We start from the raw sequence: 15,625 nt of genomic DNA, 5'->3' as shown, positions 1-15,625 counted from the left end.
TGGTCAGGCATTGAGTTGGGGTCATCCAGGAAAGGTATGTGTGGGACCCTTGTGTCTGATGTGCGGTCGCAGTTAAATCATCTGGGGGGATGGCGGCCGGTTGCTGAACCCTCGGCTCTCGGCGTTGCTCGGAGGGTACCGGCGGCGGGGGCTCTTTCCCGGAGGCGAGGGCGAGGCGGGGGACTTGGCCAGGTCCCCGGCGGTGGCGTGCAAGGTGTGGAGGGCGGCGAGAGGAAACAGGCGGGACGCTTTTTTCAGGAGGGTAAAGCCAAGAGCGTTTATTAGGGGTGAGCACAGGTTATATAGGCTGGCATAGAGGGCGGGGGTTGTTACAAGCCAATGCTGAGGGGATAAAGGCTAGGATTGGTTCTGAGAGGGTGCGGAGGTTAGGATTGGTTCTAAGAGGGCGCGGAGGTTGTTTGAAAGGGGCGGGAGTTGCTCTGGCAACGGTGTCTGGCAACAGTGTATGCGCACTGGTGGTGGCGGGAGTTGCTCTGGCAACGGGGGGTGTGCGGGCAAGATAAGGGGGTGGGGAAAAGGCGGTTCCCTCCGGCAAGCCTCCCCTAACGGTGGTATTTTGGGTGAGGAAATGGGGCCTGCCTCCGGCCTCACTTTCCCAGGCCTGGGGGGCTGTGGAGGGCGCTGTCGCCCGTGCCCACCACCCTCCCCAGGGGCTGATCAGGTCCCCCAGCCCAGGCCCGCCAAGTTGAAGCATGTAATCAGTATCCCGCATGATGGATTGGACTCCTGTGAATAGCCCAGGAGACTGACAAGTTTTTAGAAAAGTTATACCAGTAGAAAAACTGGCAGTCAGAACTGAAAGAGGCAGAGATGAGATGAAATGAAGGAAGGCAGTCAGAATTCTGAAATGGCCCAGGCAGGAAACAGGCTGATAGAGGTACTAGGCTACAAACATGTCATCCTCCAAGAAAAAGGAAAAATGGCTCCAGGGGTGGCTCAGAGGCCAGTGGGACAGTCCTGCCACTGCCCCTACGGGCCAAGAAAACAGGGCTGCCATCTCCACAGGCCTGGAGAGCAGAGCACCAAGCCACAGAGGATTATTATCAGGCCTTGAAACCTGCTGGGTTTGGACCATTCCTTCGATTGTCTCCCTTTCGGTCAGGGAATACCAAACTCTGCCTGTCCCACCATCATATTTTGGAAGCAGATCGCTTGTTTTCTGGTTTCACAGGTCCACAGATGGAAAGGATTTTTCCCCAGAGTCTCATCCATACCTGAAATAAGTGACGAGATGTGGAATTTTTTTGAGCTGATGCTGTTTAAATGAGGATTTGTATTCAGAGTCAATGCTGGAATGGGTTGAGGTGTTTGAAGACATTGGGATGGGGGAATGTATTTTGCACAGGGGACAGGCATGAATTTTCAGGGGCCAGAGGGTGGACTGTAGTGGGGTGGAATAAGGGCCTCATAAAATTCATGTCCACACAGAACCTCAGGATGTGACCTTGTTTGGGAGTAGGATTCATGAAGATGTAATTAGCTAGGTTAAGATGAGGCCTCATTGGATTGTGGTGGACCCAGAATCCAGTGACAGGTGTCTTTTTAAGATGAGGTTAGGACCCAGGGGGAGGCAGAGATTGAAGTTATGCAGCTGGAAAGAAGGCTAAGGGTTGCCGGCAGCCACCAGGAGCTCAGAAATGGCAAGGAAGGATCTTCCCCTGGAGCCTCCAGGGGCAGCCTGGCCTTGCTGACACTTCAGTGACAGACTTCTGGCCTCCATAAATGTGAGAGGATAATTTTCTCTTGTCTTAAGCCCTCCTGTTTCTGGGAATCTCTTACAGCAGCCCCAGGAAACCAGCATGCCCAGATTATACAACTCCCATCGCTCTAGGGTCAGCGTTTCCCAAGCTGAGCTCCCACCACCAGCGACAGAGGCTACGGTTCTAGGGGCTTTGGGTGTGGTGCCTGATGTAGAGAAACAGCCCGCACAGGGCTGTAAAACAGAGACACCCTCCTATTGTGAGTTTATGTTCTGGAGACTTCCATGGAGGATTAGTTCTGCCAGGGACTCAGATATCCTTGGGAGAAGGGTGCAGATGTCACACCATTTGGGAATTGCTGGGTTAAGCAAACTTTCTGAAATAGATTTCTTTACTGGAGGGTTCTCATCCTGTCCATTTGCCAGTGTGCTTGTGAATCTCCAGGAAGAGCCGAGCTCTGTGCACAGAATGTCCTGTTCAATTTGAGCCAGAACTCCTGATTTTTCAGAACACTGAGAAGGATTTGGGGAGGGATGGTGGGGAGCCTGACTCCACTGTAGCCCCTCCAGGCAGAGTGCTTTCTGTCTGCCTCTGCCTCTCCCCTAAGCCCTCTTGTCTTCTAGAAGGCAAAGCTGTTCTGCCCCTTATCCCACTCTCTTCACACCATGAGCCACCACCCGGGTTTCCTGGAAGGGAGAGCCCCAGAGAGGGGCTTACGTGAAAGAAGTTGCTTTGAGTTTGAGAATGTGACAACAGGGAGTCAGCATGAGCCGAGAGGCCGAGAGGTGGAGCCTGGTGGCATCTGACCTTCTGTGCTCTCTGGGTGGCTTGTCCACCACACCCACCTCAGGGGGAAACAGCTCACCTGCACAGCTGGGTCAGTGGGGGATGCAGTAGAAGGGCCTCGTGCTGTGGGACCTCCAGGGCTTTCTCCACGAGGCTCCTTCCCTTTGCCTGGAATCGTGTTCCCTCTTCTCTTCACCTTGGTGTATCAGCTAGCCATGGCCTCAAAAACGCCATGTAACAAACAACTACCAATGCTAAGAGTTATTTGCTTGCATTTCTGGAGGTGTCTGGGGTGTTCCAGGCAGCTCTGTTGATCCTAACTGGGTTTGCTCATGTGCATGGAGGCTGCTGGTGCTGGCTGATGTAGGTCGGCTTCAGATGGGGTGACTTCAGCTCCACCAGCCTCTCAGCCTCCACCGGCTGGCCTGGGCCCTTCCCACAGTGACCACAAAAGTGCACCACTGCCTGCCCCATGCACACACCAGTGTCCGGCCCAGAGGCCAGGGTGGGCCAAGTGACTGCCCCCAAGGGGGGATGCTGCAGAGTGACATGGGAAGGAGAGTGGCTCAGTAAGCACCTGTTGAAGGAGTAAATAGCACTTTTCTATTTAACAGGGGCCTTCTGGAGACAAGGAAAGTTGCTCTGAAACCACGTGGGGCTGTGAGGCCCTGGATGGGTACAGGGAGTGCACGGGGGGGCCTTGTGAGGCCCCGCAGGCCAAGGTGGGGTCGAGTCCCCTCTCTGCCTTACACTGAGCCACTGGTCAGTGAGGGCCTGGTCCTCTCCCCGAGGCCTGGGACGTTCCCTGGGGGCTGCCTGTGGACAGGGGACTTGTCCATGACATGAGATTCTCGGGGCTGAGCCCCTGACAGCTTTCTCTCCTCACCCTCAGACCCCAGGACAGGGCTGCCAGTCCAGGGCCAGGCGCTGGGCTTGGGGCTCCTCACAGGCCTCGTCTGCCGTCCTCCCAGCAGTTCTGCAGGTGGCAGCTCCGAGGGCTGGCCAAGCTCGGGCCGACAGCTGGGGGAACCGGCTCCCGGCTCTGTCGGGTTCACATCCCGTTCCCTACTCCACGGGCCTCTGTCTTTGTCTCTGAGACAGCCACGGCTAAGGGGTCTTCTGCCTGGAGTGGCTCAGAGCCCCCCACCCCTGCAGTAGCCGGCCACTTGCCTCTTCGCCCTGTGAGCCACACGGGTCACGTTCCCATCCTCCTCCCTCCAAAGGAGATGCTCGATTGACCCATCGGTCGCCTGCCAGCAGTGACACCTTTAAACGTCACTGAGCATGAGTGGATGACAAGGACCTAAACCAGAGGGCGGCAGACGTCCAACAGTTTGGACGTTTAATTTGTGTATGGATCTGGGAGGCAGAGCAGGTATTTCCACAGACCCCCAAATAGAAAAGAGTAGTGGGACCGAAACCTCTGGGAGCGAAAACAGGGTGACAAGTCAGGCACTGGGTCTGCTCCAAGCCTCCTGGAGCGTTCTGATACCGATGAGGCACTCACCCACAGATTTATTTAATACGTTCGTGGTGTATCAACCATGGACTAGATGGGAGTTGGGGGAGCCCCTCTTGCTCTCTCCGGGCTCACTGGAATAATAACCAGCAATCACCTAGCGCCTGCTCTCGCTGTCCGTCCACGGTCTCCACCACCTACCACCCCGCGGCCAGAGCAGTGCTCCGTGTGCCGAGTGGCCGAGAGGGGACGCACTGCCAGCCCGGGGAGGGCGGGTTGATCCATCCACTGTTTTATGGCCAAATACAGACTCTGTCCCCACAGTGGAGGCTGGTGCCACAGGAGAGGACATGACTTCGCAGCTGGCAAGTGGGCCCAGAGCTCTCTCTGCCGGCGAAATGATGGCAGACGGCCCCTCTTCTCCAAAAAGCCCCCCTCACAGGTGCGCCCCACGTGGGGCCCCTTTTCAGGTCCCAGATTCTCACTGGTATCGAGGGAGGCCGGCTTTTTCTGAGCACGCTCCGGCCAAACCTTGCCACCCTTTGCTGGCATATTCAAACACTGTTGGGAGTTAGGTGAGAGACACATCATTTTCTTATCAGCACAGAGCTTGGAGCAGGGTCCTGGCTGCTTCTGTCCTTACATGGGATGGCAAGAACTGCCACCCACACGCGGGAGCACTGGGACAGGGGCACAGTTAAGAAGGCCCAGGGCTTATGCTTTGAAAGCCGCCCTGGAAGTTCTGTTTCGTCCTCTCTCCGGTGGGGTCGGCGGTTCTGTCAGGCCTGGTCTCCCCGTGCAGGAGAGGAGTGGTCTGCAGGTGACAGATCCAGTCCCCTCGTCTGGGGGCCGTGCTGAGGTTCTGCCGTTCGCTGCGCCAAGTCTCTGGGGCGGACGGGGCCTGGCTTCCGTTTGTGACCCATTTTCACAGCCATTAAATTCAACTCAGAAATGCTTATCAAGCTTTGCTGTTTCCACCAGGCGCGAATGTGCAGGCCTAGCTTCCACCCGCCGTGTGGTCACCCCGTGGGGGGGGCAGGGGTGAGGGAGGGCTCCCCGACGCTGTCCCCAGCCACCCATCCGTCCCCCCTTCCAGTCACTCCACACAGACTCGGTGCCTGCTCTGGGACTTACAGGAATCTTTCAGGAAGGGGTTGGCAAATTTTTTTTAAAGAACTGGGTAGTACATATTTTAGGCTCGTGAGCTATGAGGTTCCACCGCAGCACCCAGCCACAGCCAGTCCGTAAAGGAAGATGTGTGGCTGTGTTTTGATTAGGCTTTATTGACAGAATCAAGCAGTGGGCCGGATCCAGCCCGGGGCCGATGTTCCTGAACCCCTGCTTTAAGGCCTCGCTACTCAAAGTGGTCAGAGGCCACGGTGTCCACGTCCCCTGGGTGAGGGTTGCACATGCAGACTTGGCCCCTCCAAGGCTGCTGGCTCGGAATCTGTGTGGGGACAAGGTCCCAGAGGATCCGTGTGTGCATGGAAGTTTGAGAAGCACTGCCTTGGAGGAGCCACTTTGAGCTGCATTGTGGACGGCTGACGCTCACAGATCTGCACTCACTGGCCTGCGAGGGGCTGGCCACGCTCTCAGGACCTATGGACGTCTGAATAGATCCCCCTCTCAGTCAAATAAGGAAACTGAGGCAAGACGAATGTGTTCGTGTTCTAGGGTTGCTGTAAAAAAACTGCCACACACTGGGTGGCTTAACACAACAGAAGCTCCTCATCTCCCGGCTGTGGAGGGGAGACATCTGTCATCGTGGTGTCACAGGGCCGCATCCCTCTGAGCTCAGGCAGGCTGCTTCCCAGCCCCTCCCGGCTCCCGGACGCCCCTGGTGCTGCTGGGCCTGTGGCCGCCTCACCCCAGCCTCTTGTCTTCATGTCACTCCTCTGTGTCCCCGTACCTCTCCTCTTTTTACAAGGACACGGTCATTGAACTTAGGCCCACCCTAAGTCCAAGATGTTCTCATCTGCAAATCCTTAAGTAATCACATCTGCAAAGACCCTGTTCCCAAAGCAGATCATGTTCTCGGTGGGTGTGCATTTCAGGGGACACCACACAACCCATCAGCCATCCGAGCCTTGACCCTCAGGTCCCGCTGTCTGCTGTCCCAGGGGCTGGATGTGGTTGTGGTCCCGACCCTAAAGTGAGCTGTTGGTTGGACGGTGATTTTGCAAATGTAGGGTGAAGGGCCTCCTCGACTCCAATCAGTCCCCCAGCATGCCTGCTTGATCCTTCCAGAAGCACGTCAACTCAGGGTAACCCCACTGCTGCATCCATGGGGGACCCCAAGCTCACCCCTTCCCCACCCCCCACCCACAGCAGACCCCAGGTGTGAAAGGGCTGCTTGGCCCTCAGGCTAAGCGCAGAACAAGCTGAGATTTGGCCGAGATGGTGCTGAGAAATGAAAGCAGATCCAGCTTTTGTCTGGGTTTGGAAGTGGCTGATGTGTGACCCTTTTAGCGAAGACTTGCCTCTCTCCCCAGGAGCCTCCCTGTCTTCCCTTCTGCAGCGCTGGGTTCTCTCAAGTTCAGAGGAGTCTCCAAGTGAAAAGAAGGTTCTTGTCCAAAGTTACTACCGACCAAGGGATGCAATGGCGTTAGAGGAGCCTAGTGTCAGGGGCCATCATGGAACTTCAGGTCCTCTTGGAATCTGGAACTCATAGCTGGCAGGTGTGACTGAGCATCCCCCAGTACTTTCTACACCACAGAACCCTGGTTATTGGCCATCTAGAGTGGAGAAAGCGGGGCAGTGGTGAGGGGCAAGCCTGCTTAGGCTCTGTATTTGTGTGCCAGGGCTACTGTGACAAATACCACACATGGGTCGGCTTCCCAGCAGGAATTTATCAGATCAGCTTTGGAGGCTGGCCGTCCAACTTCGGGGTCTTGGCAGGCCGTGTTTTCTCTTGGAGTCTGTAGAGTTCTGGTGCTGGCTTGGGGAAATCCTTGGGGCCCCTTGGCTTGCACCTCTGCCTCCCGTCACCTGGCCATCTCTCTCAGTTCCTGTCCTTCTGGTTTCCTCTGACTTCCTGATTCAGGCTCCTCTCAATAGGGCCCCCAATAATTCAAATTAAGACCCATCCTGATTCAGTTGGCCGTACCTTAACTAGTAATGACATCTTCAAAAGGTCCTGCTTACAAATAAGTTCACACCCGCAGGAACAGGATGGAGAGTGGGGATGTGGCTTTTTTTGGATGCACAGTCCAGTCCATTGTAGGCTCGAGTCCTTGCTGGACTTATCACAGCTGTCCGACCCCGAGACACTCACTCAGCCTCCCTGTGGAAGCAGGGTCACCTCTGCACCCACCTCCCAGTGTCGCAGGAGCTGCATACGGATGATACAGACGATGTGCTTCAGATAATGCTTGGCACATGCTACCAAAAACTTAGGGTTCTTCATTAACTGGGTTGGTCCACAGAAGCTGTGGGAAGTCAGTCCTGGGGTTCCAAGCTGCCCCCCATCACCAACACTGCCTTTGCCATAAGAAGGGAAGGGTCTGCAAGTGGGGACGGGGGGGAAGGTGAAAGGGACAGGAATCGAGAGTGGCCCACGTTTCATCCTTCAAGGCCTCACAGGATCTGATTGAGGGGCCATTCCTGACCTCTAGCCCGGCCTGTCCCAAACTCAGGACTCTTGACCTTGGGGGCTGAATCATTCTTTGTGGGGGGGGGGGGCGTCCTGTGCCCTGCAGGATGTTTAGCAGCTTCCCTGGCCTCGACCACATGCACGGCCCCTCCCGGCCGACAACCAGGAATGTCTCTAGTCGCTGCCGGGTGAGTCTCATGGAAAACATGCTCCAGCCTGACTCTGTGGGTCCTTTGGGGGATGGCGCCTGGGGGACCTGTGACCATGTGGGGTCCCCTGGAAACTCAGCAGCAGGGTCTTCCTTGGTGGAGGCCCTGTTTTCTGGTGTAGGAGCCTGCCCTAAGCCGGAGGGCCTCCCAGTTTCCCTTCTGATGAGAGCAGACTTGACCCCAGCAGAGGCCCCAGGCACCTCCCTGATCTGGGTCAACCTCCCCCTCAGAGGGCTCTGCCGGGCCACTCAGAAAATGGCACACTCTTTGGTGTCCCTGGCACAAAAGCCTTGTTTTTCTGTGAACACCCTCATTTTAGGAGACTTTTCCCTCCCTACCCTGCCCTAGGAGGTGACCACCTGCCTGCCAATGAGCTCTAAGCCTTGAAGGGCCACCACCTTTAGTGCACCGGGCTGGCCCCTTGCCCATTCACTGCTTCACCCTGACCAGGCCACCGTGTTCCCAGGCACTATTTTTCAAGGACCTTCTGTGGACTCAACATTGTGCAGGTATTGGTGAAGAAGAAATGGTTTCTTTGCAGTGGAATTGGCCTTTTATGGACCCATTGCAACCTCTCACCTGTGCCAGAAAGACAAGGTGCAACCACTAATCTCCTGGTCTTTGTTCGTGTAATGCAGGCCTGTTAGACTCCTGCGTTTGCAAAACAAGCCACGCTAAACACAGAAGTGTCCTCCAAGGCCGTTGCTACTGCCTTCACCAAGTGTGCCCCCCTCATGTGCTAGAATAGAAGGTCTTCCGTGTGTTTGCTTTTGCAAAAGACAATGTCCCTGGTTTGATTTGGCTTCATTTAATGAGACTTTGTCCAGACACAGAGATGGATTACCAACGTCCACATCAATCTTCAGGTCCTGATCTTATTACAAACCAGCACAAATATAACCATAAAAGCCCTATTGATTGATGCAGAGCTTGGCAATCCATCTGTCCCCATCTATTATTCCGGGTGTAATTTTTCATGATCTGGATGGCCGCTGATTCCCAACACATTAGTATACAGCGCAATTACCAGGAGCAGAAAGAGCCCCTAAATTAGCAGGAACAATAGCACCTGTCAGGAGAGGAAGCAAGAACCCCGCACAGCCTGCTTCTGAGCTCAGGGGCCACGTCGGAACTGCAGAGAGTCGGGTGATGGGATTTAATGTTGACCTTGGACACAGACAGGAGACATTTGATTTTCTTCCTTTCTTGGGGGCATAAAGTGTATGCCCCCTTAGGGTGAATCATGGTCAACCCCATCCCAGGCTGCCGACTGCTGGTGTAGAGATATTCAAAGCACTCCCTTGCCCAGGGTCGGTGGGTTATGGTGCAGATGCCCCTGCTTGCTGTGTTTAATGGTGACCAGAGACTTGACGAGAGGAGCCATTCCTGAAGGTATGAGCATCGTGAGACAGCAGTGAGGAAGGAGAGAAGGTGGGAGGACAGCTTCCTAAGAACGGTGCCATTTAGGAGGGGCAGGGGGGTCCCTTCCAGCGGCCAGTGGGCGAGATGCCTCGCAGCACAGTCATCTGTAATTTGTGAACAGTCTTGTCTTTCATAAGACGCAGGTGATTATTTTTCCAACATTAAAGGATAATGAGTTGAGATGAACTTGTGGCCAACATATTTCTGAGGGCTGTTGCAGGGATAGAAATGGTGAAATTCTCCCTGAGTGTGAGTTCCAAAAGTCAAGAATCCTGGTTCATTGAGTTCCAAAGGGAAACCGTGACTCTAGGTGAACTACTCTTGTGCCACCTTCATATAGAGGAAACCAGTAGGGTGGGGTGGCAACGGTGTAAGTGATTGTGGCCCAATAATAAAACAGAGGCCATCACTGTCTTTGGGGCAGCCTTGACAGAAACAACCAGTGAAAATCCCAGGAGATGATGGGGACTGAAGGTTCTCCTCTTTAGAACCAAGAGATTGCAGTTTGAGACCCACCTTTAACAAACCATTCAAAATACTTGTATATATCTATTTAATTTACAAGCCAAGTCATGTTAGGCTATAAACCTAAATTGAGTCTGCAAACTGTGTGCCAAATTCTACCTGGCACCTGTTTTTATAAATAAAGTTTTATTGGAACAAAACTAGTGTTTATATATTGTCCAAGGCTGTGTTCATGTTACAATGGCAGAGCTGAGTAGTTGCAATGTCCTGCAAAGTTGAAAATATTTAAGAAAAGGTTTGCTGACTCTGGAACCTCTGCAAGACTTAAGGCACTTACGCAGATGAGTAAGAACAACTCCCAGTGTTTGAGGAGAACTAAATGATGTGACTTGACTGAATGCTTTAAAATGCCACCCAACTTCTCCCATACTGTTATTTTTGCTTCTTAGTGGCCAACCTCCCAAAGGTGGGAAATGGTGAGGTGTCCTCACTGATAATGCATCTTCCCAATAGCTTCCTATAAATATTTCTTTGACCACATGTCAGAAGATCCTCTCCTTGTCCAACCAACATGGCTTGGAGTCTGTCGGTTCCTCATTTAGCCATTGCCTACTTGTGCGTGAGCTCAGTGGCCCATTCAAAACTGATGGGCCAGGCGTGAAAGTGCAAGGCTGTTTGCTTTGCAAGCAAGTGTGCGTGAGGATTAGTAAGATGATTCCCTCTAATCAATTTCATTACTAGAATGTGGCTACAGATTTGCTGGATTTGGAATTAGCACGATTGATCTTTTTCTGGAACTCCAGAGCAGAAAATTGGCTTTCGGTCCTGACTCTGCCCAGTGATGAGGGGAAAGTCATTTTACTTATTTGAGCCTCAGACTCCCCACAGGTCAGACAGATGCAACAAATGCCCTTCTCAGGATGGGGTGAGATATTAGGTTCAATCACGTATCGTGAAGACTTAGCAAGGTGCCTGGCATGGACAAATAGTTTGAGAAAGGGGAGCTATTATTTTATTATTGTATTTCTGGCCAGATTACCTTAGCTGATAATTAAACACGTATCACTTCCTCCAAATTTAATTTTAGGAAGTTTTATGGAGTACGTTCCCATAGTTGGCAGATGAAGGGCTTCCGAAATAAGGCAAATGTTGGAAATATGTCATTACCTTTCTTCCTTTCCCCTAGCTTCTGATTTTTACTTCTGAGTTATAAGTTTAATAATATATCACAGCTACTCTTGCAAGATACTGTATCAAGCTGTGTGTGTGCATGGGGTGAGGTGCATGTGTGGGGTCAGGGTATAAAGGTAATGAAGATTTGGTCCCTTTCTTAAGGGACTCAGGGTCTTATGAGAATCTCACTCCTCTTAGTGGCACCGGTGAGGTGTGTCCCTAGGGGCAACCATTTCCTCTCTGGGCCTCAGTTCTTTTCATCTGTTAGAAGAGGAGCATCAGCCCCTCCCCATACTCACTGGCAGGGGGAATAAAAGGGAATTAAACATGTAAGAGACAATTGGCCACAAGACTCTTCCCTTCCAAGACTTTAGTTGATGCAGATATTCAAGTCAACAGAACTGTTCCCTTAGTAACAAGATGAGAAGCCAAAATCCTGCGGTCCCCTGGGGCTCCTCTGGCCCTGTAGAGTTTGGAGAGTAGATGGTAAGTGGCTTTTCCTTTGTAAGGTATTTCTCAGAGACATGAGCTGAGACCTGGCCCCTCTGGTTGAAGCTGTCCCCACAGCTCCCTGCTAGTGTCTCCAAGCTCGCTGTGCTCTCTTCACCACCCGGAGTCTCTGTAGGGATTGAGTTTGCCAAGATTGGCCTAGAAAATGGCAGATTTAGCCCAGGAAATAATTCAGTTCATGCCATGGTGTCTGTGGTGTGACTTGTGAGGGGCTGCCTGGGAGCCTCTTGCATGGGCCCAGACCACTCCTCGGAGGTGGAGGTGGAGGTGGAGGTGGGGGTGGAGCACTGACACCTCCCCCTGAGATGTTAGAACCTAATTCCTTCCCTGTAACACAAAGGGGAAAGGTGCCAGATGCTGCTTCAGAAGGAGTGAGTCAGTGAGGGCAAAGCCAATACACAGGTGAACCAAGTCTCAGAAGGAGTGAGTCAGTGAGGGCAAAGCCAATACACAGGTGAACCAAGTCTGGGCTCAGAAGGGAAATCATATCTTCACTTGCTCTTAGTGTGGGCTTCAGAGCCAGCAGATCCTGTGTGACCCAAGGCATTGACACAAACCTTCCCAGATACAGTTTTCTCTTCCACAGTTAGTGACGACAGTATCTCCTTTTAGAGTTGTTGTCAGGAATAAGTAGGATAATGCACGTCAAGTGCTCAGCCAGTGGCTGATGATCATTACCACTTACTGAGCATGTTCCAGGATCACCATCATTCTCACCATCAGCATCACCGTTGTAACCACCACCATCACTGCCTTCACCACATCACCACCATCACATTATCATTACCATCATCACTATCATTATCACCACCATGACATCACCATCATCACCCTCACCATCATCACTATCATCATCACCATCATCACCATCACCACCTTCACCACATCACCACCATCACATTATCATCACCATCATCACTATCATTATCACCACCATGATCATCACCATCTTCACCCTTACCATCATCACTATCATCATCACCATCATCACCATCACCACCTTCACCACATCACCACCATCTCATTATCATCACCATCATCACTAACATCATCACCACCATCACCCTCACCATCATCACTATCATCATCACCATCATCACCTTCACCACATCACCACCATCATCACTATCATCATCACCACCATCATCACCATCATCACCACATCACCAGCATCATTACCTTCATTATCATCACCACCAATATCATCATCATAACCACCACCATCATCACCAACATTATCACCATCATCACTATCATCACCATCACCACCTTCACCACATCACCACCATTACCATCATTATCATCACCACCAATATCATCACCACCACCATCACCACCATTATTGCCATCATCACCACCACCACTATCATAACCATCACCATCATCATCACTACCACCATCACTATCATCACTAACATCATCACCACCACTATCATCACCATCATCACCCTCACCATCATCACTATCATCACCATCATCACCATCTTCACCACATCACCACCATCATTACCATCATTATCAACACTACCAATATGATCATCACCACCACCACCATCACCACCATTATTGCCATCTTCACCACCACCACTATCATCACCATTACCATCATCATCACTACCACCATCATCATAATCACCATCATCATCACCATCACTATCCTCATCACCACCACCACCATCATCATGGGAAACAGACACAGGCATGACCATATTCATCATGGCAGTCTGGCTGCCTCTTGACTGGCCAGAGAAAGTATGCAGGTCAAGGCCAAGGAAAGCTGGAGCAGGTACATACCCCTCCATGGTTATCTATTGAGGCGGATATCCTTTTCAACCTTGTTCTGCCATGAGGGTCTGAGTAGGGTCTCCAAGAACCTACTGCATAGGGAGAGGTTACTGAGGCTGGTGGGCATTCCATTATGGGTGGGACTGCATTCAGTTGCGTGGGTGAGGCCCAAAGGCAAACTGATTTGGCAGTCCCACAGGGGAAGGCAGACTCTCTCGGCAGTTCACAGCAGGTGCCACACATTGGGCCCAGGTGTTTGGATGTCCTTAACAGAACCAGCTGTCAATTCTGCCGCTTTAAAATATGGCACCAGAGCAGGTGTTCCCTGAAGACAGCACCATGGCTACACTGGTCACCATGGGCACTGGTTAGCACACAGCAGCTGCTCAGTCAGTGGTTCTGGAATCGCTGGAAAGAAAGAATGATGGGAAGCCCATGTGCTTCTCTGCTGTTTTGCTAGGAGTGCTTGTCCTGAAAGCTCAGGACTGGAGCCCTTGTGGCAAACAGCAATAGCCCTTAAAGGAAGGGAAATAGGGAGAGAAAGCTCGTTTCCCGGTCATGCCAACTTTTAATAATTTATTAACAATTTCCCCTATGAGGGTAATATTCAGTAGAGAGGTAACATCTGTTTGCAAGTCTGTGTCCTTGGGAGGCTGCCAGAAAGATCTTTCCATTATGCAGCCTGCCCTCCCCCCACCCCACCGGGACACATGCATCGTGCTCTCCCGGGAACCTCCAGGAGTTAGGCAGACTGGTGGTCCACCGGGTCCACCAGATGTGCTGAGGGCTGTCTCAGCTTCCTCGAGCTGCCTCTGCAGAATTCCACAAGCTGGGGGCTGAGAAGAGTAGACAATGATTGTCACGGTTCTGGAGGTCCGATGTCCAGAATCAAGGTGTTGGCCGGGCCGTGCTCCCCGAGACCTGCAGGGGAGGCTCCTTCCAGCCTCTTCCAGCTTCTAGCGTCCCCCCGCCATCCTCGGCCTATAGCTTGAGATGCATCACTCGGATCTCTGCCTCCATCGTCATGTGGCTTCTCTCCCAGTGTCTGGCCTCCTCTCCGTCTAAGGACACTGGTCACGTTGGATTTAGGGCCCTTGTCTTACCCTACTCCATCTGCAAAGATCCTATTTCCAGATAAGGTCACCTTCACGGGATGGACATTAGGGCTTGAATGTATCTTTTGAGGGGCCACAATTCAACCTATAGGAGATGAGTCTCTGCAAAATGGACGTGAAGATTGAGGTATCAGGATGCAAGGAGGACAGGTCAGGTAGTCAAACGTCTCAGGTGAAAGCCGCACATCGGTGGGGTCAGCACTGCCACGGGGGCTCAGCAAACCTCCCGCGCTGCCTCTGCTTGTGCAGCACATCTGGCTCTGGCTGAGCAGGAGGACAAGGCCAGAGCTGGCCTTCCAGGTGGCCTTGACCGACCGATATTGTCAGGTAGGGGATACTCAGGAAGGAGCGTAGCCCAGGGCGGGGACCTCAGATGGTGGCTGGTGCCACTCCTGCCTCCTGCTGCCCCACTAGGTGGCCCTGTGTCTGTGGCTGGTGGGAGCCATGGTGGGACAGATGGACACACAAGGAGGGCGGGGAGAGCATTCCGTCCTGCTCTGCATTCAGGGTCAGGAGACAGTCCCAGCCGGATATCTGACAGGCCCACCTCTGGAGTGACCTGTCCTGCTGTCCCTACTCTGTCAGCTTCCTTGCACCCCTCCCCCATTTGGGCTGGGGAGGGGGCACGGAGGGCAGACTGCAAACCATCCTCTGGGACTCGGGGACTTGTCATCCGCTGGGCTGGGGCCTTTTATTCGTTGGAGCTTCCTCGGCAGTGAACTTCTGGAAGGACCCTCAGCAGGGGCAGATGCTCCCCCGGGATCTCCCAGGGGTCTGCAAGGGCAGCGGCCAGCATGATCCCTTCCCTTCCTTCCCCACAAGCCCTGGGCTGTCCTGGCTCCTCCTGGTCCGGCTGAATCCCACTCCTCTCGCAGGCCAGCTGCCCGCTGCTCATGAGTCCGGGATCAAGGAGCCGAGGAGCCGGCCGGGCTGGGTGGAGATGAAGGAGGCGTCCCACAGGCTGAGGTGCAGGTGGCAGCTGGGCAGTGGCATGGAAGGACACTGCAGGCTGCGGCTGAGGCTGAGAGGGCAGCGGGAAGGAGACAGAGCTGGAGCCTTGCTTCCTGGGCCCTGTGTGGGGGCACCTGCCTGCACTTGCCATTCGCCCGCCCGGGGCGCCCCGTAAGGGCTGGGCCTGTCCTTCCTGACCAAGCGAGCCGGCCAGCTCCTCTCCGCTCCTGACTGTGACTGTGACTCACGCCCGCTCTGTCCCCCTCTCCGCAGGTCTGGCTGTCCATCAGATCGTCACCATCACCGTCTCCCTCGTCATGGTCATCGCCGCCCTGATCACAACCCTTGTCTTAAAAAACTGGTAAGGAGCCTCGGCCCCCCAGCCTGGAACGGGGGTTCTGGGGGGTCCCCAGGGAAGCACACACAGAACAGCCCCC

General features: G+C 53.4%; 1 protein-coding gene across 3 annotated transcripts in view; it reads left to right on the top strand.

Moving 5' to 3' along the window:
* AJAP1 (adherens junctions associated protein 1) overlaps window positions 1–15,625 on the top strand; it is a 142,020-nt gene that overhangs the window by 106,301 nt on the left and 20,094 nt on the right. For all 3 annotated transcript variants that reach the window (XM_037828690.1, XM_037828688.1, XM_037828689.1), the window contains exon 3: window positions 15,462–15,549. In XM_037828690.1, the coding sequence (XP_037684618.1) occupies window positions 15,462–15,549 (88 nt within the window). The remainder of the gene's footprint in view (window positions 1–15,461; window positions 15,550–15,625) is intronic.

Source organism: Choloepus didactylus, chromosome 2 (assembly GCF_015220235.1).
Source record: "Choloepus didactylus isolate mChoDid1 chromosome 2, mChoDid1.pri, whole genome shotgun sequence".
Taxonomy (NCBI): Eukaryota; Metazoa; Chordata; class Mammalia; order Pilosa; family Megalonychidae; genus Choloepus; species Choloepus didactylus.
The sequence above is the reverse complement of the archived record's forward strand: the minus strand, read 5'-3'. Positions and strand labels throughout refer to the sequence as shown.